Below are 27,174 nucleotides of genomic sequence, written 5' to 3' on the forward strand. Positions count from 1 at the left end.
GTGATAAGGACGGAATCTACTGGAGAGTCCTTCGCCTCATCATCAAGTGCTCAGGGCGCCAGGTCATCCTTCTAGCAAAGCATGGAGGAGACCCAGCAGAGCATCTTAAATGGCCGGAGCCCGCTTCCCCAGCTGCCCCGGTTGAAATCTGAATGGCCTGACCATGAGGCCGCTCCAGATGGGCTTTTTACTCCTGAATCTTCCCGGGGCTGCTGCCTCAGCATGAGAAACAGAGGTAATTGCCTGGAACTACAACTATAGCCAAGCAGGTTTACAAGACAGAGGTAGCTGTACCTGCCCTAAGTCTCCACTTTATACAAAAGAAAACCAGAAACATGGAAGAACACAAGGCTTGACAAAAAGTCTGCCAAAACCCACCGTTCTTTTTTAATCTAGGAAAGAGTTATCTGGATACAAATAATAAATTTTAGGGCGCCTGAGTGGCTCAGTCGGTTAAGTGTCCGACTCTTGATTTCGGCTCAGGTCATGATCTCAGGGTCCTGGGATGAAAGCCCGTGGCAGGCTCTGAGCTCAGCTGGAGAGTCTGCTTGTCTGCCTCCCTTTGCCCCTCCCCCCCCACTCTCTTTCTCTCTCTCTCCTCTCTCAGATAAATAAACAGTTATAAAAAGAAAAAAAATAATGTTTTAGCTCAGGAGTTCTCACACCTGACTGCAGAGAATCACAGGCATCCTGATGGGGGGGTCTTGGGTGAAAGCTGCCAGCAATCATCCTGAAAGTTGTCCTTGGTGCCAGGGCCCTGCTGAGTGGAGCCCCACGGGTCTCACGTCTGCATGCCAGGCCCTTTTCTAACTGCTCCCCCTCTTTATTAGCTCATTTAATCTTCACAACAACCCTGAGATGGCTATTATTATTACTGCGCAAAGAAAAAAATTGAGGAACAAAGAAGGTAAAAACAGACTCTCCACAGTTTAAATCCAGGTAAGAATAGAAGAAGAAAGTCCAAGCGATTATCAGTTACCCTCAGCTAACGGCTCCTGCCTGTAGACAGTGTCCCTGCCAGGCTCTACTCACCCACAAGGTACGGCACTCAGACAGGTTCAAGTTCACCAAGCAGCCAGATCAGCCCGCAGATCCACAGCCGAAATAGCAGCCCTTGCTCCCCAATACAGCTCCCGTTAGCTATCCATCCCACGCCCCCTTTCCTGAGAATGACGTCACCAGGAATCCTGTCCCCACTGAGAAACCTGCCCAGGGCTCGTTCCCATTAAGAGTAACCCTGACCACTTTGTCTCACAGAGCATTTTTCACCCCAATCTTCTCCCCACTGATGGCCCCAGGGTTTCTCCTGACCCCCCTTGTCGTGGAACACTACCATCACCTGGCTGGCTCGGGTTCAGTCCCATTCGGTGTCTGTCTTTCAGCTGCTCTGGAGGAAGGTCCCCCTTTCCCAGAACTAATCAGGAAGTGGTTAGCTTTACTCTATCTAGCTCAGCTCAGACAAGCCAAGCCTAGTGACCAATACTGCTCAGAGTTATACATAATGCCAGGCCCCCCTTGCTCCCAGCAATAACTGAATTACCTCTGATTTGTTGGCTTTCTAAAAACTACCCTCCCTTTAGTGACTGAATATTCTCTCCATTATTGGACTATCGTGTGGCTCCCAATACAGCCATGCTGACTTGTGGACCTTCGTTCTGGAATTTAACATGAGTCTACAGGGACTTTGGGCTATGAAAATTAATTTTCTTCTCTCTTTGGAATACAAAGCTTTTTGGTCCTTTTCTTTTTTTGGTCATGAAGCAAAGGAATGTGGAGAGAATTGCCAGGGAACTCGTCCTGGGGTCATGGTGCCAGTGGCACATTTCCCAAGCCTGACACAGGCAGGAAGAACTTATTTCTCCCCATCTTTCTCCAACTCCATGATAAATTAGTGTACTGTTCTTTAAGGCAGAGTTTTCAAGATGACAGACTTCAGAAACTGGCAAGTTGGGATCTGAATCCAGTTCAAACGCTACTCTTTAACTTCTATATGCATCACCAGCATGAATTTGGAAATCTTGCACTAGACCCTTGATACCACATCCCCCAACTCTGTGCTCATCGCTTCAGTGGCCTAGTCAAGGGGGTGAAACACTAAGGTGCATTAGAGGTCTTTGTAGAGAGCTCTGAACTCTGTCTAAAAATGGTCCCATGATATTTACGTGTATGTTGAAGGTGGAAAGAGAAGATTCCCAACATTTTCCATTAGTGACTTTTCTTTTCTTGTTTGTTTGTTTGTTTAAAGAAGTGATTTTTTTTTTTAAGATTTTATTTATTTATTCGACAGAGACATAGCGAGAAAGAGAACAGAAGCAGGCTTCCCACAGAGCAGGGAGCCTGAAGCAGGGCTCGATCCCAGGTCCCATGACCAGGTCCAGGGATCCCATGATCGCTGAGATCATGACTTGAGCCCAAGGCAGCGACTTAATGACTGAGCCACCCAGGCGCACCCATTAGTGACTTTTCTAAAGGTTTTTTTTTTTTCTTTTTTTTTGACAGACAGAAATCACAAGTAGGCAGAGAGGCAGGCAGAGAGATGGGGAGGCAGTCTCCCCACTGAGCAGAGAGCCCGATGCGGGGCTCGATCCCAGGACCCCGAGATCATGACCTTAGCCGAAGGCAGAGGCCTTAACCCACTGAGCCACCCAGGTGCCCCCATTAGTGACTTTTCTAAGGAGGTTTTCAACTCTACTCCACCTGCCTTAAGCATCTGCTCCTGCCAACCACACTCAGACCAGAAACCAAGAACAATTAGCCTCATCTGTCACAAACCTAAGTAACTAGGAGGCTAGTCACCCTATCTTGTGGTATCAGAGACTGCTAGACAACTAAAATTAAAATCTGGTGTCTTTACCACACCAAGCAAAATACAAAGGAAGTCACAGAAAGTTAAGCTCAAATCTTCGTGTAAGGTCTATTTTAAAAGCTAATCTATTAAAAAAAATAGCTAACATACAACAAACATTGATGAGAAACTTGAAATGAATCATGAGACATCAGAGTAGATGCAATTTGGACGTAGCATTTCTCACCAAATGATTTCTGGAAGTATGGCAGGAACTTGGTTTCTATGGGTAGCTGACTGGATAGTTGCCCTGATTCTACAGCCCTGCAGCAACAGCTTCATCTTTTGTGGAGCCTACAATTCTCCCCTTGAGGAACTTGGCACAATTTTCAAATGTCACCCATCTGATTCATCCACAAGTTATTTTACCATCTCTTCATCTACTGAATTTAAACACGTTCTTCTACTGGATTTTAGGATGAGTCCCGACTCTTGTTCCACTATTTACTCTGAGAAATAAACAGCTATTTTGATTATCTCTATTTAGAGAATTATCTATTCTATACCAGGCATCGGGCAAAGTGCTTGGCTTATGTAATCTCTAATGTGCACAAGTCTGAAAAGTAGATCACAGTCTCCAAGCCCCATTTACAACTGAGGAAATGGAAACTCAGAGGAGTCAAATATCTTGCTCCAGGACACATAGCTGCTAGATGACCCACCTACCATTTGAACTCGGATGTGGTAACTTGAGATCTTTGCCACTGTGGACACTGTTCCTGATTTACAGGGACATCCTAGTTACAGCTTCTACTCCGGACACCATGACCACTTCCTTTCTCTTATCATTTGGCCTCGTGGTGACTCCTCTGCCACTAACAGGAAGAGGCCTTAGTATACACCCAGCTCTGTTGTCTAATAATCTAAAGAGCAGCTCTGGGGAATTTATGCCAAAACTAGAATTGTTGCTTTTGGCAAACTCTCTGATATTTAAGTAGGCAATGTTAAACCAGTCCTATTTATTCCTATGCTCCTATATTCTGTCCAGGACATATTTATATAAATTCATCTAGAGTACTCTGTCCAAATTCAGAGCTCTCCATTTCAGAAGCCTCCTGGCCTCACTAAGATCCTCCTGAGGTGGTAACAACTGGTGGTCACTTCCTTAGCATTTTCCAAATTTAAGTCATGTCTGCTGTGCTGGGCAGGGAAGAATGCTAGCATCACAGGGAAAAGTTTCTCTTATAGACATCTTTTAATAAATAAATGAAGTGAGTGATAGAATTCAGATCTTACCATTTTGCCAACCTTATTGGAATAGTATAGGCAAATCATAAAGAGATAAACTGGTCACCATCTGCCTCCTGGTAGAAGTACGCAATACTGTCTATGGAGGAGTCATGTTGAAAAAAAAAATGTACCTGAATCAGACTAAACCTCCTGCTTTAGAGTGTAGACCCAACAATGTAAGATCTCCTGGGATTGATTGCATAGAAGATGCAGTAACATTCTCTATGAAGACAACTTTTACAACCACTATTGACAAAAGCAAAAGATACAGCATTAGAATGTAATTTAATAAAGGCTTTTCTGCAGGGGTTTAAACTAATGAAATCCCACCTAGTGATTAATTTGACTCACAGAAGATTGCAGAAGGCCCACAGGAGTATCTGTAGGCTATAGTTAGATACCAAAGGCTTCATCCTGGCCATTGTGTATGACTTGAATTTTCTCATTTTAACATTTTGTAATAGAAAATTTCAAACAAAGACAGTAGTGGAGAGAATAACTTCATGAACCCCATGGACCATCACCCGGTTTCAGCAATGATCAGCTCATGTCCAACATTGTTTCTTCTCTGCCTCCCTTGAACCACGTGATCCTTCACCCCAGAGCATCCAAACCAGCTTCTGAGAAAAAAGAAAATGATGATCTTGTCTGGAGACAGCCCTCTGGTCAACTCTGCTGAAGGTAGAAAGGTCCTCCTTTACCTAGAATACAGGCCAGGCTTGTCAACTTGTAAAATCCTGTCAGCTTTGCCCTCTGCCTGACTACTGGTGTTTGAAGTATAGAAGCTCCTTTGCTTACGGACCATTTGGATTCTTGGAGCCTTTTTCCACCTCTATTTGTGCTCAACACCATACAAATTACTTTTAACATCTCTAGTTTGTGGTAGACAATATTGAGGAACTTTCGTATCTTAATTGCAGACCCTGGTGAGTTTGGCTCTTAACCACAGAAGTTTGTGAGTTCTACCTCTGAACCAAAGACTTTTCTGAGTGGAAAACAGCTCAGAATAACCACCTTCCAGGTCCAAATCAAATAGCTGAGTCTTTGCCTGGTGGCAGCTACCCTCTTCTGATCAAAAACCTTCATGAATATGGCAAAGATCCATTCCTCATACCACACACCAAAATACATTTCAAATAGATCAGAACTTTCTTTTAAAAAAATTTTAAGAACTATACAAGTACTAGAAAGTGAGTTCCTCTACGACCAGGAAATGGAAAAACTTCCCTAACTCAAAACAAGAAACAACAATGAAAAATTGAGAAACTTAATACTAATTTATTTAAAAATTTTGCATGGACATGAACACCTAGAGCAAATTAAAAAGAAATGATAAATTAGGGGAAAAAATATATGCAACAATAATGGAGAGAGGGTTGATATATTTAGTGTATAGGACCTGCTAAAAATAGAAACAAAAAGGACCCCAAAAAAGTGGATGAATGGGCAAGCAATATGAACAACAGTTCATAATAAAAGGGATGCAAATGTCCCTAAGACATATGAAGAAAAAAACACTGTACCTCATTAAAAATGAGAAAATTGTAAATTAAAAACTATTACTTATCTGATTAACAAATACCCAAATACAAGCCCTGTTGAAGAGGCTATGGGGAAACGTTACTCTCACACATTGCTAGTGGGAATGCGAAACGATACAACCCCATGGATGGGAATTTGGCAATGTTAGCAAAATTACACTTACCCTTTATCTTAGAAATCTCACTTGTAGGAATTACCCCATCAAGACACTGAAAAAACTTTCCAAAGATAGGTATACAAGGTTATTCTTGCAGCACTAGTTATTACTAAAAACTGAAAGCAACCAAAATGTTGACCAATAAGGTTGTGATATATCCATTCAATGAATGGACAGTTACAGTTGTTAAAAGGAATAGGATTGAATTCTACGGAAACCATATAGAGCAAGCTCTAGGATATAGTAAGTGAAAGAAGCAACATTTCTAAAAAGTGTATATAGTATGCTACTATTCATCTACTCTCTAAGAAGATACAGATATATATATCTGTGTGTAAAACTATGTACATATATAAAAACATACATACGGGCACTTGCTTATACAGAACTTCCTTGCTTTATGATGTGGTTATGTCCTGATAAACCCAACATAAACTGAAAATTTTGTAAGTGGAAAATATATTTAATACATGCAACCCACTGAACTTCATAGCTTAGCCCACCCAACCTTAAACACACTCAGAACACTGACATTAGCCTACATTCAGGCAAAAATCATCTCACACAGAAGCTGTTTTATAAAAGGCAGCCTTCAGAATGGGAGAAGATATTTGCAAATAACATATTTGATAAAGGGTTAATATCCAAAATCTATAAAGAACCAATCAAACTCAACACCCAAAAAACAAATAATCCATTTAAGAAATGGGCAGAAGACACGAATAGACATTTTTCCAAAGAAGACACCCAGATGGTAAACAGACAAGTGAAAAGATGCCCTACATCATTCATCGTCAGGGAAATATGAATCAAAACTACAATGAGATGCCATCTCACACCAGTCAGAATGGCTAAAATTAACAACACGGGAAATAACAGCTGTTGGCAAGGATATGGAGAAAGGGGAACCCTCTTAACACTGTTGGCAGGAATGCAAACTGGGGCAGCCACTCTGGAAAACAGTATGGAGGTTCCTCAACAAGCTAAAAATGGAACTACGCACTGACCCAGTAACTGCACTACTAGGTATTTACCCAAAGAATACAAAAATACCGATTCAAGGGGATACATGTACTCCAATGTTTATAGCAGCAGTATCAACAATAGCCAAATTATATAAAGAGCCCAAATGTCCATTGACTGTGAATGGATAAAGAAGTTGTGGTATACAGGGGTGCTTGGATAGTTCAGTTGGTTCAGTGTCTGACTCTTGATTTCCACTTGGGTCATGATCTTGGGGTCCTGGGATTGAGCCCAGCATCGACCTCCCTGCTCAGCGGGGATTGTGCTTGAAGATTTCTTTCCCTCTCCCTGTGCCCCTCTCCCAGATCATGTTCTCACTCTCTCACTCTCTGAAGTAAATAAATATAATCTTTAAAAAAAAAAAAAAGAGGTTATGGCATACATATACAATGGAATATTACTTTGCCATAAAACAAAATGAAATCTTGCCATTTCCAACAACATGGATGGAGCTAAAGTGTATTATGCTACATGAAATAAGTCAATGAGAGAAAGGCAAATACCATATGATTTTACTCATGTGTGGTATTTAAGAAACAAAATGAACAATTGTGATGGGGGGAAGAGAGAGAGGCAAACCATAAAACAGACTCTTTATTTTTTTTTAAGATTTTATTTATTTATTTGACAGAGAGAGATCACAAGTAGGCAGAGGCAGGCAGAGAGAGAGAGAGAGAGAGGAGGAAGCAGGCTCCCTGCTGAGCAGAGAGCCCGATGCGGGACTCGATCCCAGGACCCTGAGATCATGACCTGAGCCAAAGGCAGCAGCTTAACCCACTGAGCCATGCAGGCGCCCCATAAAACAGACTCTTAATTACAGAGAACGAACTGATGGTTGCTGGAGGGGAGGTAGGCAGGGAATGGGCTAACTGGGTGATGGGGCACCCGTGATGAGCACTGGGTGTTGTGTGTCACTGATGAATCACTAAATCCTACACCTGAAACTAGTAGTACTGTATATGTTAACTAACTGGAATTTATATAAAAACTAGAAACAAAAAAAAAAAAAAATGAAGAAAACTTAAAAGTCAATTGAACATCTGAAATGTCACCACCCAGAGAAGACCATGAACATTTTGCTGACCTTCCTGGGTCTTTAATTTTACAAAAATGCTGTTCTGTAATCTGTTTTCATTCACCAATATGTTGTGAACCTCCTTTCCATGTCAATAAATATCACTCATAAAATTAAAAAAAAAAAAAAGGGCACCTGGGTGGCTCAGTGGGTTGGGGTCTCTGCCTTCAGCTTGGGTCGTGGTCCCAGGGTCCTGGGATCGAGCCCCAGGTCGGGCTCTCTGCTCAGCGGGGAGCCTGCTTCCTCCTATCTCTCTGCCTGCCTTTCTGCCTACCTGTGTGTAATTTCTGTCTATCAAATAAATAAATAAAATCTTTTTTTAAAAAAGTTTTAAAAAACTATTTTATAATCAAGTGTTAATATCTCCTGTAATTTATTGACTGTTGTAGTGAAAATGAAAAACAAAGGGTTGAATGGTTACAAAATGGTTGTGAGTACATTGGTTGTTTGCCCCCATGATTTCCTGGATGACTAGGAGCTGTGACATCCCCTGCCCAGCATCATGAGAAGATCGAACTGCATATCAGGAAAAAAAATCCAAGTTCAAAACTTGAAGTACCATGTCTACTGATGTGTATCACTTTTGCAGCATTGTAAATTGAAAAATCATTAAGTTGAACCAGCATAAGTCTCGAACCATCTGTACTTTAGAAAATAGAAGAATAAACCACACTTGTTTAATGGTCACCATGGCATGGGGGTACACCTGGCTGGTTCAGTCGGAAGAGCACAGGACTCTTGATCTCAGGGTCATGAGTTTGAGTCCTACATGGGGTGTAGAGATTACTTATAAAAGTGTTTTTTAAAACTTACAAATATAGTTACCATCAGGGAAGAAAGGGATCAAGGTGCAGAGGACAAGAAATAGAGCTAGAAATTCTCTCGGTGTGACTCAGTGTATAGATTTGACCTCAGAACCACATCAATTCTTTACACAGTTAAAAAATAATCTTAAATCAAAATGAAAAGAAAACAATTCCTAAAAATTGAAAGCAAATGAAACAAATGAACTTCACTTTTGTATTGAGCTAACAACATAAACACTGAAAGGAATTAATACAAGTATTTTAAAACACTAATTTTAAAACACTATGTATCCCTAGTGGGATAGATCTTAAGGACAAAAATAACTTTAAAGAATCTTAAACTGTTTCAGACATCATACTGTTAGTAATGACATTATTATTGTTATTCTGAAACATAGTAAAGCAGAAAGTAATTAAGTTAATATTGTTTGGAACCAGGATTTTAGGCAGAAGAGAGAAAATATGCAAATACAAAATCAAAGAAGCTAAATAAAAAACCATGCTCACTAAATCCAAATTCAAAATATTAGCTTGAACTCATGATGTATTTTACACTAAATATTTTTTATCATTCTGTCCACTGAAACAGCCTGGAAACAATGACAAACTTGTAAGCAACGGCCAGCCCTACAACCAGTTTGTGATCTTTAAATATCATTTTTCACAAAAGGAATTAAGCCTCCTTGGAGAAATCGCTGATTCTAGGTTTGCAGCAAGAAATCTACAAAATGTGCCTAGAACATTTGTCATAGCAGACAGCAAGGAAGTTATCAAAAACAACTGTGGTTGTATCAAAGATTCAGAAGCCAACAGCGAGAGGCTCTCACAAGCAAAAGATGGAAAATTTTGAGAACCAGTAAGAGTAATGACCACAATATGAATCACACGAAATATGTAAGTTCCATGAGATCACAACAAAAATGTATTCATCACCTTCAGAAGATGTAAAGAACCAATGTATTATTCTGAAAACATGGAAATACAGGGCAAGAATCAAGGATTAACCTGCCCTTCCTATACAACTGAGTCTCAGGGTAACCAAATATTTTTCAAGGAAAAGCTTCTCTTTAGAGAAGTCTTCTGAGCTAATAAATGAAGGAATATTATCATTCTGCAACCCCTACTGAAATACTGGATCTCTACATGATGATGACCTAGAACAGACAGACAGTTGGTCTCTATGTGCCTTCTGAGAGCAGTTCTACGATACCACCTATGAAGACTTCTCAAGGAAAATTTGTACATGCCTCAGATCAGATCTCCAATTCTAGAATGTAAGTCTAACAACTTGTTTGCAGGAAATGCTGGTCAGAGAACAGGTTATGGATGAAATGACATCAGGTTGCAAAATACTAAATGTGAGAGTCTATTGGACAAATGACTCGTGTTCTTCTGTGTCTAAATTGAAAAGGGGAAGGGGAGGAGGGAGAAGAGGCCTCTAGATTGAAACAAATTTCAGAGAATTTTTGGACCTGATTGATATAATCGATTCTTTCTAAAGAGTGGGGGTGGGGGAATGAAACAGGAAAATTCTAATGTTGTCCATTTTTAGGTGTGATAACAGTTATGAGGTTTCAGTTCTTAAAGAGTCCTTATCATGTAGAGATATATAAGGAAAGAGTTAACAGGTTAAGTGGTTTACTGTCTGGGGCTTGCATCAAAAGAACCCATTCAGGCTGGGAGGATGGGTAGTGATGGGGACAGAAGTGAAACCAGGTCAGACTTGAGCTAGTAACAGCTGGAGCTGGGGGATGGCACATGGGATTTCATTACACGGTTCTCTCTACTCTTACTTGCATTTCTAATTTTCTACTAGGAAATGTTAAGATGAGGAGCACCTGGGTGGCTGAGTCAGTTAAGCTTCTGCCTTTAGCTCAGGTCATGATCCCAGGGTCCTGGGTTCGAGCCCCACATCTGCCTTCCTGCTCAGTGGAGAGTCTACTTCTCCCTGTCCTTCTCCCCCTGCTCCGCTCTCACATGCACATGTACTCTCTCTCTCTAATAAATAAATAAAATATATTAAAAAAAAAAAAGAAAAGTTAAGATGAGAAAATTCAAGTCTCACACACACACACACACACACATCCTGACCTTCCCTAACTTCTTATTCTTGAGCAGAGGATCTGGGTCAATAATGGGTGAGTAGTAGGGTTTTGTTTGTTTGTTTGTTTGTTTAAATAATCAAGACATTTCCTTTTTTAAAGACAGTCATGAGCACAGTCTAATTGGAAGAGACTATTCTATGCTAAGACCATGAGCTGAATCCTCTGCTTCACATTCTGGATCTGTCCTTTTGGAAACTTTAAATGAAGGCTCCTGAATTAGAAGGTAAATCTGGAGGTCAAGGTCCTAAAATACTAGTATTGAAACATAAAAACCATTCTCCTTTGTTAGCATGTAAATGAAAATCCTCTTGCAGAAGCTGGGACTTGTGGCCAGATGGGTGCAGAGTGAAACAGAGCGTGTGCCGACACAGGAGTCTGTGACCTGGGAGTGAGGGGAATTAAAGGGGGGGCAGGGGCTAGATTGTCCTCTGGAGACTAAGCCCCAGGAATTTGCAGCCACCGTGGGAATATCTTTAGCCTTTCACAGCATACTTCGGGGTTCTCTATCTCCAGTGGTCAGGGAAATCAGAGCTGATTATAGGGAGGTTCAGAGAGGTCAAATAATTTTCTTAGAGTCACACAGCTGGCAAGTGACCTAGTTTGTCCTCAAACCCAGGGAAGTCTGCCTGCAAATCCCTTTCTCCACTGTCTGGGTCTGGCAGGCCCCAGGGCAGCACTTGGTGGATACTGATGGCAGGTGTCCGCACGGGGGTCATTCACAGAGCATTTCCTGGGCAAAAATCCTAACCCTTGAAATAAAGGTAACAGCACTGCCTGGGACAGGATGAATATCTTGTTACAGAAGGCAAATGAGTTCAGAAGACAACTCATGGCCTCGGTCATTTATCTAGGCGGCAAATTCAGGACAAAAGCATTCTGAAAGCCTGGTGGGTGCTGGCGAGCAGTGAATAAAAAGGAATTGTATCTCACATCTCCTTTTCCCCCATCACCTTATATCACTTTTAAATAGATCATGAATGATATTTTTAAAGACAGATGCAGTCCCTTTTCCCCTGTGGCAAGTAACGCAGTGAGAGCTCATTTATTTAGCATCCTATTGATTAGAAAGGAGAGGTATGATACAATGAGTATTGATCGCCGTAAAGATGACCCAGAGGCAGCAAAATGTCCTGAAGAGGTTTGTGACTCATCAAAATGCAATTATATTCCAGAGAGGCAGAGCTTTATATATCTCATATTGGATTAAATTTATCTGATAAATGTTCAGCTCCATACGGCAATGTGAAATCTACATAATCAGAATACTCGCCTCCCAGAAGAACATGTTCTCTGTCCAAGCTACACTGGCTTTCCTGCCTTTGGATCTAAACAAATATGACTTCTGCCAAAATATTTACTCCATCACATGAAGATTTTGGAGAAAACAGACTTAAAACTGAATTGGAAAGAATATGGTAGAAAATGATTGCCCAGTACATAAGGGGAGGCTCCCAAATCTATCGTGTGTAAGGAAACAATATACGTTAAAGTCCTATGTATGTGCATAATCAGTAAGGGCTCCTTATGGTTATTATTGTCATGTTAGAATTATTAATATCTTACTACACCTCCTGTAGGTCCTTAAAATAGAACTACATGGATGCAAATTGGGCTGTGCCCTCAGAAGAGGAGTGGGTGTATGTTTTTGGTCTTAGCTTGAGCTCAGATTCACTTGAACACTATGCAATCTAATAACCACCATGCTATTCTTCATTTACTGCTTTTAGTTTATCCCAAATAAGCAAATACACATAAAGCAGGCAAAAGAACAAAAAGACCATTCCTAAAATGCAAAAATCTTCCTGGGAACATGCTGTGAGCTGGATTGTCCAGTGGAGACCCTCAGCTGATATAAAGCAGCAGAGAATGTGATGTGTATCTATACAGAAAGAGATCTCTTTTTCAAGAATTGACTCAGGCACTGATGGAGGCTAGCATATCCAAAATCTGCAGGATAAACAAAAAGGCTTAGAACCAGAAAGAGACAATGCTACAGTTCAAGTCCAAAGATCATCTGCTGACAGAATTCACTCTTGCTTGGGGGTTGGGGGGTTGGGGGGCACGGAGAATCAGTCTTTTGTTCTATGCAGGCCTTCAACTGATTGAGCAAGGCCTCGAGCCCACCCACATTGGGGAGAGCAATCTACTTCATTCAAGTTCACTGATCTAAATGCTCATTTCACCCAAAAACCCCCTCACAGAAATATCAGAATATTGTTTGACCACGTATCTGAGCCTCATGCCCAGCCAACTTGACACATAAAATTAACCCTCACAATCTCTCTCTCTCTCTCTCTCTCTCACTCACATACATCTTACTCTTACATCTTACTCTTACATCTTGAGCAAGAGTCATCCCAAAATGAGGAAGGAAGCATCTAGGTTGGGATGCCAAACACCAGGGTTCTTGTAGAAACCTCCAAAGAAACCACGTGCCCAATGAGAACATCACTGCATCAATTCCAAGGTATGATTTTATCTCTTCTTCTCTAATGAGAAAAATAATCCATTGATTGAGAAAATAGGCATGATTTATCTAAGATGCTATTTTTCAAACCCATGAGCTAAATAGTATGTTCCCATGTATAGACAGAGAACCTCTTTTCAGTTAAGTGATTTGCCTTAGCATCTATCAGCTAATAGAAGAATCTAAGTCTGAATGCAGAGCTGCAAATTCCATATGACTTGTGACTTCTCTTTATGCCTGTGCCAGAAGTAAGGAAAGCATGAAGTGTAGACAAAATGCCTATAACAGAAGAAACCTGTGACAGTCAGTCTGTCACACTATATGTGGTTCCATGGTTTCATGTGGGATTAGGAACGCTCATGCACATGTACGTCCAAGCCAATAGACTGAAAACCATACCTCCTCTACTTTTTAAAAAAAACTTGTATTTATTTATTTGGCAGAGAGAGATGCAGAGAGATGCAGGGAGAGAGGGAACACAAGCAGGGGGAGAGGGCGAGAGAGAAGCAGGCTTCCTGCTGAGCAGGGAGCCCAATGAGGGGCTCAATCCCAGGATCCTGGGATCATGACCTGAGTTGAAGGCAGATGCTTAACGACTGAGCCACCCAGGCGGACCCCTATACCTCATCATCTAAAGAGATGCTTTTGGTAGCAAGACACACCCATATTTCCCAATCTGTCACACCCACTTGATGATCATCACCTGTTGCAGGTTCTCACTGAGGTCCTGGAAAGGCCCTCACCAGCCATTTGCTGGGTCTCTTATCTCCTCCAACCCCAAACTTAGACTAATGACGGCTCATAGTTTGGGCAGAGCTATTCCAAAGAGCTGCTGAGAGGCAGGAAGCCAGTGGCAAGGCTGTTCTTTGATTACTAGCTGGCCTCTGCTAGCACCCCTAGTGACCCACTCCAGGGCTCCCCTTGGGGAACCACATCTTGGGCTCACACTCAGATGCACCCTAGTTTATGGCTGGGTGTTCCAAGAGTGGACACACCAAGCCAGAGAATCGTAAGAAGAAGATTGGAATAGAATCCTTGTGCTGTTTGCTTTTTAAAGTGTGTGTTAGTATTGGGGCTAGAAGAAGAAATCTGTTTCTTCTTCCTATGCCCTCCCCCCAGACAACCCTACTCCTGCTTTTGTTCAGTGCCTGATCTCAAGTAAGACTGGGAGCCTGGGACTGCACAAGAGGCTAAGTGCTAGGCAGAGCCACAGTCATGCCCTCCAGATACAGACATAAAAATAACACGCCAATCCATAGAGTATCACCCAACAGGTGCATCCAGGGCAAGGCACATCCATCATGGCCGACTTCTAGTGAGAGTGAGAAGCAGAAAGGAGAAACTCCTTTCCTTCTGTGGTGCCTTTTATAGCAAACAGTGAGCCAGTCCGTGCACATTTGCCAAAGCTCTGAAAATCACGGCTAATGTGAAAAACAATGCAAGAGCTGTTAGTCCACACCAGGGAAGCCACATGCAAGTACTAAATTAGAGGAGATGAGAGGTAACAACAGACTGTCCAATGCAACAATAATGACCAGAAACCAGGAAAGTGGTTGCCTTCATTCAAAAAACATGTTACTAGCAATAAGGTAATACCTGGATTCCTACAAAGAGAAGAAAATAATACTTTAACACTTTCAGATCTCAAAATGACACCAGGAGGTATTTCCATAGTCTTTATGATGATTTTTCTAGGTAAGGAGATAGGTCCAGAGCAGTTAAGTAAACTTGCACACAGTAACAAAACTCGTAAAGTTGGTCCCACCAGGATTCAAAATCAGGAAGTTTGACTCCAAAGTTGAAAACCATAACCCACCACTCTGTTACACCACATTCTAGCTTTGTAATTGTTTTGTGATTATGAGACAGTTGTCTGGACTGTTGGGATTTATCATTTTTTAATTCTCACTTTTTTGCATTATAATATCACATGTATTGGTTTCTCATAGAAACTATAATAAAATTTTGTATTTTCTAGCTATTTCATAATTTGGACTTTTTTTTTCCCACCAAATAAGCTCTTGTCTGTGCTATTCCTCTAGCATTTTCCATATATGTGGTGGGTCAAATTTTAACCTAAAATGTTTTATGTAAAATATGTTTGCTTATGTAAAATATGAGAAATATGTTTTTTTATGTAAAATTTGTTTATGTAAAATAGGAGATCCTTCCACCATACTATGTTGTTTCATTGAGCTCTAATTTTTTTTCACATATCTGTGAGTAAGATGACAGGAAACAGAAGTAAGTGGGTTTTCTCATTTCATTTTTTAGAAAGTTTGTGGGTTTTCTGTTTGTTTGTTTGTTTGTTTTTTACTTAGGGTCTTCCTAAAACTATACCACAGAACTAATCTCATTTGACATCTGGCAACAGGTGAACAATCTGTTTCAAAGTGAATAAAAATTTTATAGGAGTTTTTTTTTAATGCCGTTCCAATGCCTTAAACTGCTCTCATGGCGTCACAGGTTGTGCTGTGATCTAACTTCTTAGTTACTGTGACATCATAACTTCTTGAAGATTCCATTCTCTCAACTGCAAAAAGGAGCCCATAATCCCTACTTCTTGGAGTTAGAAGATATACCTAAATAATAAAGATAAAGACCCAACACAAGCCCAGTACAAGGAGGGACACAATGAAAGTTAAAATCCCCGTGGTTCTCCATGGTCTGAGTTCTACCAGTCACCATGTTGGGTCCGTTATCAAAGGAACGAGACTGAGACAAAGTTATGCAAAGCCTTATTCTATGCCAAGCATTAGAAGTCAGACTGACCGGCCAGGGCCGCCTCCGAAGAGAGCGACGCCCCTTGGTCTTACAGGCTAGTTTTTATAGGGCACAATTGCAGACCTCTGCATATGTGGCTTTGGCTGATTGGATGTCTCCTACCTGTGTGTTGTAGTAATGGTTACCTGGAACCAATACTAGTAACTATTGAGGCATTTATTAAACAACAAAATGGCCTTGTTTTAGGTATGTGTTTTAGTAATAGTTACCTGGAACCGATATAAACAAAATGGCCTTGTTTTAGGTGTGTGTTTTAGGAATAGTTACCTGGAACCGATATAAACAAAATGGCCTTGTTTTAGGTGTGTGTTTTAGCAACAGTTACCTGGAACTGATATCCATAACTGTTGAGGCATTTATTAAACAACAAAATGTCTACCTAGGCAACATGGAGTCACTATGGCTAAGTCGGCCCAGGCAGGCCCTAGGGGGTTAACATGTTTTAACGTGGAATCGACCCCAACAACCAGTCACATGACTTTGGATATTCTTGATTCTTCTAGAATTCTATTTCCTTGTATGTTGGTCTAGATATCAAAGGGTCCCCCTGACTCTGACTCTATGATTCCAAGATGTCCTCTGTCCCACCCGTGCCCCTCATTGTGCTCTCTACCCCCCCACCACACCCAGACTGCTGCCAGATTTTGGCATCCCTGCTCGCAGCCGTTATCTCCAGGACATCCAAATTGAACTAAATGTGCCAATTATGCTCTACTCAAGTAATTGCACAGATTTGAGGCTGCCTCTGTTAAAATGAATATTTGGGCTGAAGAAAACGCTGCTTGGAAAAGAAAAAAGATACTCAAGGGTGCCAGAGAATTTTCTTAATGCTTTTAATAATCTGGAGTTGGCAGAACTGAGCACTCCTCCAAGCAATGGAAATATCTGTCTTTGCCTTCATCCAGCATGAGTATACTCTAGTGTTACTGCACTACCACTTCTCACTACTGATTGTCATCTCATTTCATTTGGACACTGGATCAAAGAGAAAGTAAACCGGGGGTGAGTAAACTATGGGGTGCTGAATAAATCCAACGATAATTACATACTATCTGCCATTTATTGAGCACTTATGTTGTGTCTAAGTACAATCATTAAGACATATTAAGCAATACCTACAATCATACTGTAAAATATGTAGTATTTATGAAGTAGGAATTTTAATTATCCTTATTTTACAGATAGGAAAACTGAGGCAGAGAAGTGAAGTGCTCTGACTTAGAGCCCACACTCCTTACCAGCACACTAGGGTGCCCATGATGACAACAGTCACAGTGATGATAGTTTATATTTAGTGAGTGTGTGCAATGCACTGGGCACTTTACAAATGTAATACAAAGGGGGAATTTGCTCATTAAAACAAACAAACAAAAAGCTTCTTGGGATGCCTGGATGGCTCAGTTGGTTAAGCGTCTGCCTTCGGCTCAGGTCGTGATCCCAGGCTCCAGGGATCGAGTCCCACACTGGGCTCCTTGCTCAGAAGGGAGCTTGCTTCTCCCTCTGCCACTCCTCCTCGCCCTGCTTGTGCTCTCTCGCGCTCTCTCTCTCTCTCTGACAAATAAATAAAAAAGAAACCGCTTCTAAAATCCACATTTTAGGGAAGAAGCAAAATTTATCTCAGAGATACATGGTATTTTTGTTTATTCCAGTGGTTTTCTATCCTCATTATGTATTAGAACCACCTGGAAGCTTTTTAAAAATACCAATATCCAGGTGCACCTGGCTGGCTCATCAGTAAAGCACATGACTCTTGACGTCAGGGTTGTGAGTTCAAGTTCCACAATGGGCATGGAGCCTCCTTTAAATTTTTTTTTTAAAGATTTTATTTATTTATTTGAGAGAGAGACAGTGAGAGAGAGCATGAGCAAGGAGAAGGTCAGAGGGAGAAGCAGACTCCGCATGGAGCTGGGAGCCCGATGCGGGACTCAATCCCGGAACTCCGGGATCATGACCTGAGCCGAAGGCAGTCGTCCAACCAACTGAGCCACCCAGGCATCCCATCCTCCTTTAAATTTAAAAAGAAAAAAGACTCACAGTATCCAAAACCTACCTTCGGTCCTGGGAGTGGGACTCAGGCACCACTCATTTTTTCTGTTTTAAAGAAAGAAATTTTTTTTTTAAGATTTTATTTATTTATTTGACAGACAGAGATCATAAGTAGGCAGAGAGGCAGGCAGAGAGAGAGGAGGAAGCAGGCTCCCTGCTGAGTAGAGAGCCTGATGCGGGGCTCGATCCCAGGACTCTGGGATCATGACCTGAGCCGAAGGCAGAGGCTTCAACCCACTGAGCCACCCAGGTGCCCAGAAAGAAATTTTTTTTAAGAAAATTAAAAAAAAATTTTTTTTAATCACTTTTTTTTTTTTTAAGGTTTTGGCTTAAAAAAAAAAAAAAAAGCCTTAAAAACAGCGTTGGCTGTTTGTGACTGGTTGTCCCTAGGGTTTCATTACAGGCTTAGGTTCTGGTTTGCTTATGCCTACTGCTTCCCTTGTTGAATTAATTTAGTAAGATCAAGAAGTAGAGAGACACAAAAAGTCAATATGGAGAGATCAACTGGGGGAGAGATCATTTCATAATGATCAGTACTTGAAGTACATGAAACAACTTATTTGGAGGCACCTGGAGTCTTGGAAGCTTGACTACTCTACATTTTCCTACAAATGGACCCTGAGAGCCTTGTTTGGAGTTTCTAGCTGGGGAGCACCAGTTACTCATATGCCCTTGGCCAAAAAACAATCCTTGTCTACTGGGGAAGGTCATCCTCTTGGACCAAGCATGCAGCTTCTGGTGGGATGCACAAGGATACATGAGGGAAGAAGGGGACATCCACCTGACCAGCCAAATCAACCATGATGGTCAATGGAGTGACAGATGTCCCCCTCATATCCAGGTCTCAGTCATTTTTAAGAGCTTTGCCAGTGAGTCTGACACCAGGCAGGTTGAGAACCACTGGTTTACTTTAACCAGCACATCTGGGACCATTTTCGGTGTGAACGTGACTAGGAAGGAAAAGATGTCAACAAAGAAAAAAAAACATTCTGCATAAGAAAGGAAGGAGACTTTGGAGTCCTCTTCAGGTAGGAAGAAGAGTTGGGAACACTAGAACTGAGAGAAGGGACTATTTGGCAGAAGAAAAGATTAGAGATCCACCCACAAGATAGCGGGTGAGACCCTGAGGGAAAGGATGGTGTACTGGGTTACAACACGTGCATACAACACTCTAACACTCTTGCCCAGGTGCACACCCTATGCAATACGACTTTGCAGCTCCCCTCCCCCAAAAGGATAGTCCTTTTCCCCTGCTCTTAAATCTGGACCAGTCCTGTGGCTTGTGTCAACCTGAAGAAGGCAACAGGAGTGACACAGTGCCTGTTGTAGCCCAGATGGCAGAGACCTTGCATGCTTCCACTCACCACCATGTGCATGAGCCTAGTGGGGTCTGCTGCAAGCTGAGAGACCACATGAAAGAGAGACTACGTGTCCCCACTCAGCCGCCAGATGTGTTGAGAGCTCAGCAGAGATCACCAAAACAACCCACAGCTAACTCAAGATCCAAGGGGGAATGCAACTGAAACCAGAAGAACCATGTCCTTGATCTTCACCTATGAAGGCACAGAACTGTGACCACAACGTTTCAGGATGATTTGTTATGTAGCAACAGCTAACTAATGCAGATGGCTAGGGTTGGCCCTCAGCACAAGGGAAGGCCTCTAGAGGACTGACACCGAATCCTCCGTTCTAGGTTGTTGTCTGGTCTGTGCTGTAAACCGTCTCTCACCAGCCCCAGTGAGGCCCACATCTGCAGTAGACACAGGCACCTTGCTTAATGACACTTTTCCTAGTGAATAAAGGGGTGGGGGTGGTGAGTAACAGGAGGACAGTCACAGCAGGGGAGGGGCAGAGGGGCTCAGGAATCCTGCAGAAGCAGGAAATCAGAGTGGGGAGCCATTAGGAGAAACCCCCCTCCTCCCCACCAAGAACTCAGAGCTATGAAGGAGACAGATGGAACAATGTGGAAGGACCTCCAAGGAGCCGGTGGGGCTATCAGAGGAAACAGCAGGCTGGGGGGCTCAGGAGCACACCTTCAGCAGACCCAGGGGTCTGTCGCTATCATTCCATCACCTCACCCTAACCGGGAGATGATAGTGACCTTCATATTGTAAGGGTAAGTGTTACAAGGTGAAATAACCTCCCCAAGATGACTCAGCAGGGAAGAGGAGGAACCTGGTCTGGCTGACTTGAGAGTCCTCTGGGTAATTAGGTGGTGAGAACTCTGAACGCTTATTCCTAAAGCTCTGAGCCTCCAGGCTGCCAGGGACGTGGCCGTTAGTGGCCCACTGGCCTTACTTAGAGATGGGGTAAAGTGACAACAAACCCCAGATTTAAATCCTCCCGTCCCACTCAGATGCCACCCTGAGCAGTCCCCTGGGATTTTTCCCTCCGGCAAATGGCTCCAGTCCCCCCTGTTTAGAGCCAGAGCCAGTGCTTCGGGGTCCCTGTGACCACCTGGGGGGACTGGGTGCTCAGATGGGGAGCTGGGACCAGCCTGAGCTCACGTCGGCATCAATGCTCCCTCGAGTGATCTAATCCTGTCCCCAGACGTGGTGGTACTGCTTCCCCAGAGCTGGTGCGGGGTTGTGATGCTGGGACCAAGCCTCAAGCACCCACCCGATGTGTTCACTGACCCTCCGCATTGTCCAGTGGGAAAACCAAAACGTGGGCACACTAAAGCCTGGAGGTACAGGGAATATCGGGCACCCAGAAAAAGTCCCATCGATGGCTGTCTCTTTCTCCCTCTGCCAGTGCAGGGTCAGAATCATCCATGTACACTTTAAGAATTTTCACCCTTTAAGAATTATGTTTCTTGGGGCGCCTGGGTGGCTCAGTGGGTTGAGCCGCTGCCTTTGGCTCGGGTCGTGATCTCAGGGTCCTGGGATCGAGTCCCGCATCGGGCTCTCTGCTTAGCAAGGAGCCTGCTTCCCTCTCTCTCTCTCTCTCTCTGCCTTCCTCTCCGTCTACTTGTGATCTCTGTCAAATAAATAAATAAAATCTTTAAAAAAAAAAAAAAAAGAATTATGTTTCTTGAGAAAAAACTGTGCCTCCTGATTTCTCTTTCAAAGTCTTAAAGGACAGGGGGTGGGAAAGAGGAGAGTTAAGCTCATTAGACGCCCCCATCAGCTCGGCTTACCCATCTCACAAATAGACTCACTCTCCAGTCTGGAAGGATCTGGAGCAACGATCCCCTCAGGTCCTGGCAGAGAATGTAATCCTTCAAGCAGGAACAGAGCCTTGCCATAGGAGAGCAGACAGGTCAGATAAAAATTAATTGAATGTGAAGCAGCACCTCCTCCTCACGCTAATGCAAAACCAGGTTCAAGCCTCGCATTTGTAAGGAGGTTTCATCACCATTAATCACGTAGTTCATGGGAGGGCAGCTGTGGCGAGAGCTAGGTTAGGGTCCCCCGGTTGCAGAGTGTGCCTGGGAGCCTCTCCACAGTGACTCATATGTGCTTGCCTCACACCCATCTCTGCAGAGGCTGTGACTCTGGTCCATTAGCATCTGTCACCAGAGGGTGACTTCACCAGCCTTCTGAGGCCCCTCTTCCAAGCCCCCCACCGCTTGTGTATTCATCTTCGGGCTGCTCTCTGCTTAGTCAACCCAGAACTGTTTCCAAGCTGCTGGCTACCTTAAAAGGTCCCTTGGAGCCTCTGCACATCCCACACACTTCCTGTTGCTAACAAATGAGTCTGAGCTTATCAGAGCAGCTTGCAAGATAATTAAAATCCAGCGCCTGGAGGGTCAGCTATTGATGGGCAAATAGGACCCCAATTACCAGCCACCCACCATAAAGGACAATCTGTGCTTCACTTACTTCCCCAGGGGAAACTCAGCCTTCCTTTGAATCTCACACATGGGAAGAATCACAGGTGGGGAAAGGGGGAGAAAGTGAGAAGTTCTTGACTTTGACTCCTGCCCTCTGGCCACCTGGCCTTGGGCAAATTACTTAACCACTCTGAGCTTAACACTCTGCCTTTGGCGCCTGGAGAACCTCCTACCTCCCAGGGTTGTTGTGTTTAAGATAAAGTGCCTAAAGGCAAACACAGCTGTGAGGAACGCTTACCCACCCTGCCCCCCACCCCCGTTGCTGGGCCAGCTCGGCACCCTGCCCTTGGAGACCATAAGGTCAAGCCTTCAGGCCCAGCTCCCCCTGTCAGTGATTTGTGAGGGGACCAAGTTCTAACCCCTTTAAACCTACACTCCCCATCTGTGTATTAGGGGCGCCCCACTATTTTTCAGCCTTCCCAAATGGCACTAGGCAAGGCAGAAGCCCAGGCTGATGGCACCGCCCAGTCTTCAGACTTCCAAGAGCTGGGGACAGAGAGCACCACCCGCAGGCTTGAAGAAGAGGAAAGTCCTTGCAGTTGGCCTGAGGGTGGGAGCAGGGACCCTGGGGTGGCGACCACAGTGGGGGTGGGGAGTCTCCTTCCCCAGCCAGTGCACACCATCTCTTCTGGAAAACAGCAAGGCGCTCCTGCTTTTCAGCTGATTCCCACTAGGACATCTGGATCTATGGGACCTGGAAGGTCCCTGAGGCCTTTGAAGTCTGTCACCAAAAGCAGGCCCTGGACAAGACCTCATCACAACCAGCTCCCTGGAGCCTTCTGGCTCTCTCCCCATCCTCCAGTGGGAGCCCAGGAAGGACCCAACCGGCCTTCAGCTCTGCAGGAGAGCACTGAACCCGCTGTACTCCCAGTGGTCTCTCTCCACCATCCCAGAAGGCAGGGCAGCACAGCACCCCCAGAACAGCCCTGAAACCAAATTCCACTGACATGCCATCCGACTCCACGTGAGGCCCTCAGCCTCTCTGGCCAGCTTCCTCCTCTATGAGATGACAAAAACAGAACATGATGAGGTTGCTGTGAGATTTCCCTGAGAATGCAGGTGGCAGGACCTAAAGCAAGTGCTCGGCAAATGCAAGCTATTTGTCCACTGGGTGGGAAAATCTGGGAAATGGAAGCATCACGAACAGTAAGGAAGGTCAGGGACAGCAGGTCACAGAGCAGAGAGCCCATGACTGAGAACCAGAAGATCTGGAGTCATATTTGGTTTTGTGGCTTTGTAGCCATGTGACCTTAGACGGGTCACTCGACGCCCACGCGGTGGGAAGGATGACGGTCGCACAGCGCGATCATGGTAACATGCATGAAAGCACGGTGTGCGGCGGCAGCTGGGGGCCAGGCATTACTAGACTCACACGAGAGACCTTGGAAATCATCTTCACAAGGACATGAATCTTCCTTTATTTAATGTCACATATGTCTAGCACAGAGCCTGGTGCCCAGTCAAAGCTCAGTAATGTTTATTTTTGAATTAATAGATTTAGCCCAACCCTCTTCACTTGGCCAAAGAAAGAACCCTGGTGCTCAGAAGAGGTGACCCAACACTCATGGAAGAACTGAGGCAGCAGGCCCCTTGTCTCCAGCTTCCTGCCTCCTGGTTCACATTCTAGAGACCTCCATTCTCAGCACCAGGAACATTCCCACTGCCCATTCCCACTGGTCCTAGCTTATTGCCTTCAGCATGCCAGTCCTTCACCCCCAAACCTGACCCCTTGAAGAGAGGCTGGGCAGAGCCTTGAGAACTTCCTACCAAAGCCCCAATCGCTCCCTCCTGAAACCTGTTGTAAGGGCCTATTCAGCCAGAGCAGCCCCACCCTGGTTGAACTGCCATTTTGTTGTAAAACTTAAATTGACTCTGCCCCCTCCCTAGGGGAACTTACTTAAAAATAAGTCCCGGATATATATACACAATGGAATACTATGCAGCCATCAAAAGAAATGAAATCTTGCCATTTGCAACAATGTGGATGGAACTAGAGGGTATCATGCTTAGCGAAATAAGTCAATCGGAGAAAGACAACTATCATATGATCTCCCTGATATGAGGAAGTGGGGATGCAACGTGGGGAGTTAAGGGGGTAGGAGAAGAATAAATGAAACAAGATGGGATTGGGAGGGAGACAAACCATAAGTGACTCTTAATCTCACAAAACAAACTGAGGGTTGCTGGGGGGAGGGGGGTTAGGAGAAGGGGGGTGGGGTTATGGACATTGGGGAGGGTATGTGCTATGGTGGGTGCTGTGAAGTGTGTAAACCTGGTGATTCACAGACCTGCACCCCTGGGGATAAAAATATATTATATGTTTATAAAAAATAAAAATTTAAAAAAAAAAAAATCCCGGAAACCAGTCCCAGGTAACAAAGCCCAAATACAAGGGTGGGTCAGACCAGGTGGAGACATCTGATGGGGGGCGGGGGGCGGCGCATACTGTCTCCCTAGTTACCAAGGAGTATGGGCCCTGCCCTTTGGGCACCTTTTGGGCCCCAGTTCTGACCAAGGTGATAGGCTGGTTCAAATGTCTCCTAGAGTAAATTGTAATTTAATTGGTCACCTAGCATGACTGTGCAGCTTTCTCTTTGTGTTACAATTTCATTGGCTGCCTGTGCATGGCCAGGCCCAACCACATGGCCTTTGCCCTTAAAAGCTAGTCTGTGAAGCAGAGAGAGGTTGCCCTCTCTGTAAGAGGTGCGGCCCCAAACGGTTGGTTTGATTCTTGATGCTTGGCAGGAAATAAAGCTTTGCTTGACCTTTGCTTTGTATCAGTCTTGCTCCTTTAATCATGGACCCATTATTGGGGGACCTAACACTGACTACAGAGGGCCCCAAATCACCAGGCCAATTTGCCCTAAGTTTTGGACTGAAAACCAGCCATTCCCACTGTACCCGGAGCTGATGAGGTTGCTGCAGTCCTGGTGAACAGCCTCTTATTTCTGGAGCACCAGGATCTGTGACAGACTGAAACAAGGATGCCTGCATGGAATTTGGAGAAGCACCAGAAAATAAAAGGCACTGGTCCTGAAAGTCACAGAAGAGTCCCAGTTTGGTGACGGGATTCCCAGCTATGCCCTGGGGAAGATGAAACCCTGCCAGCCCCCACATCTGTCCGCCCCTGATCACTTCAGCCATAAGCCTGTCAGACGCCAAGAGTTAGCAAGCCAGGAGCCTCGCCAAGGTCATGCCAACACCTGCCAGGCCACAATAGCCAGACCCTCCCCTCTAGGTTTACAGGGACTTCCAAAACACAGCTCCACAGGGCTGAGGCATGGCAAACTAAATCAGAAGATGAAAACTGAACCGTATTGTTTGTATGCTGTTCATCCTTTAGAAGAAAGGATCGCTCCATTTTTGGAAGCTGGGAGACCAGCCGTGGAGTTTCAAAGACTGAGCTCTTCCTACCCCAGGAGATGTGTCAGGTCCCCAGGTCTAGGCCAACACTGCTCAAAGTGTGGTGAGAAGACGTGCTGTCTTCTGAGGAGCTGGGGCCAGGCCCCATTCTGACACCAAGGCAGAGCCTCTGAGGTCAGGGACCCGAGATGTCTAAAACCCCCTGGGGGACTGAAGTCCAACTCATGGTCTGCACTGCCCTTACCCCGAGGGTCATCCTGGATCACTATATTCCACAGGAGGGCAGAGAGGCACTGAAGCATGCAGGTAAGAAGCAGAAATGATGCACTGTAAAATGGAATTGGAGTTCCAGAGCTTGTGGAGGAGATGGGGCTCCTGCAGGGCGATCCAGCCTTCCACCATGCCACTCCACATGCCGGCAGACTTCACTGTGGGTTTGGTTTCATGGGTATCCGCAGAGGCAGGATGCTCAGAGATTTGGGGAGCCATATGAAGAGCCCTGTGCTGATCCTGAAGTCAGGGAAGAAGAATAGAGGAGAGGGCATCTCAGGAACCCACCCAGAGTGTCAGCCCAATACACAGTGGGGGCCTGGGTGGCTCAGTTGGTTAAGCATCTGCCTTTGGCTCAGGTCATGATTCTAGGGCCATAGGATCGAGTCCTACAGTGGGCTCCCTGCTCGGTGGGGAGTCTGCTTCTCCCTTTCCCTCTGCCTCTCCCACCTGCTCATGCTCACTTGCTCTCTTTTGCTCTCAAATAAACAAACAAAATCTCCAAAAAGAATGTTTTAAACTTTTTAAAAATTAAAAAAAAAGAACAATAGTGATAAAAGTAGCCATTCCCTTAAAGACAGCTCTTCTGACCTGAAATCCCGTGGTGTCATGAATAATCCAAAGGAGTGGAGGTCTCCCCAAAAAGACCAGCCCTGCTGAGGAAGGCCTAGGCTAAGATTTAATTTTCCTTTAAAAAATAAAGAAATGTGTCATTCCTCATATCTCAGCATCACAGAGAAATGTGTACCCATCACACAGATAGTCTATCCACCAAAATTCATAAGCTGTATTTCTGCTTGCTTCACTCAAGCTGTGAGTTTATGAAAGAATTACTCAGGTCTGATTCCTAGCTTCCCGGCATGAACTTGGGAAGTTCAAATCCACCGCAGCTCAGCACTGGCACGTATGTGTCTCCGTGCCTTTGTCATAAGGTGGGTCTAATTTACACACTGAAGAAAAGACTCAACCAGGACTGAACTTACTCGTAATACAAGTACAGAGTTATTTTTATTAGCAGATGAGAGCATCTCCCAAATCACTCTGTGGAACATGAACTCTGTAAAATGCACCAGAGTGGTCTTGGGCAAATGGTGTGAGAAATATCACACACTCTGGTCCCCCAGACCTGGTGAGATTCACAGTGCAGTATCAACAGCTCTGAGAAAGTTTTCAGTGAGAAAAGGAGTGGGCATTTACTGTTTGGCCTGCCCAGTACCCCTCCCCCACTCTCATAACAACATTCTAGTTTACCTTTGGGGAAACACTCCTTCCCTCTCACTTGCCCTACCCCAAGCCTACATTTCATGCGGTCTTGTTTATTGCAACCATTCAGTGACCATGCTGCCTCACCTTCAACACACACACACATACACACATGCAAGATTGTTGGAGCGGAGACATATTCTTGACTTCCAGAGATTTTGCCCTCCCAATTTTCCCTTAATTTCTTTTTTTTTTAAAAGATTTTATTTATTTACTTAACAGAGATCACAAGGAGGCAGAGAGGCAGGCAGAGAGGAAGGGTAGCAGGCTCCCTACTGAGCAGAGAGCCCAATGCAGGGCTTGATCCCGGGACCCTGAGATCATGACCTGAGCCGAAGGCAGAGGGTTTATCCCACGAGCCAC

General features: G+C 44.2%; 1 protein-coding gene across 4 annotated transcripts in view; it reads right to left on the reverse strand.

Annotated features, from left to right (window-relative positions):
- The window catches only part of CDH17 (cadherin 17), a 110,615-nt gene that overhangs the window by 70,926 nt on the left and 12,515 nt on the right, over positions 1–27,174 (reverse strand). Inside the window, exon 1 of one of the 4 annotated variants that reach the window (XM_032316529.1) lies at positions 1,340–1,434. The exons of 1 other annotated variant lie outside the window; for it this stretch is intronic. In XM_032316529.1, coding sequence (XP_032172420.1) covers positions 1,340–1,364 — 25 coding nt within the window. In that variant the 5' untranslated portion in view covers positions 1,365–1,434. Of the gene's footprint in view, positions 1–1,032; positions 1,435–1,540; positions 1,628–27,174 lie in introns of those variants that run through there. 2 more of the 4 variants (XM_032316532.1, XM_032316531.1) reach the window with 2 other exon arrangements.

Source organism: Mustela erminea, chromosome 16, assembly GCF_009829155.1.
Source record: "Mustela erminea isolate mMusErm1 chromosome 16, mMusErm1.Pri, whole genome shotgun sequence".
Lineage (NCBI taxonomy): Eukaryota > Metazoa > Chordata > Mammalia > Carnivora > Mustelidae > Mustela > Mustela erminea.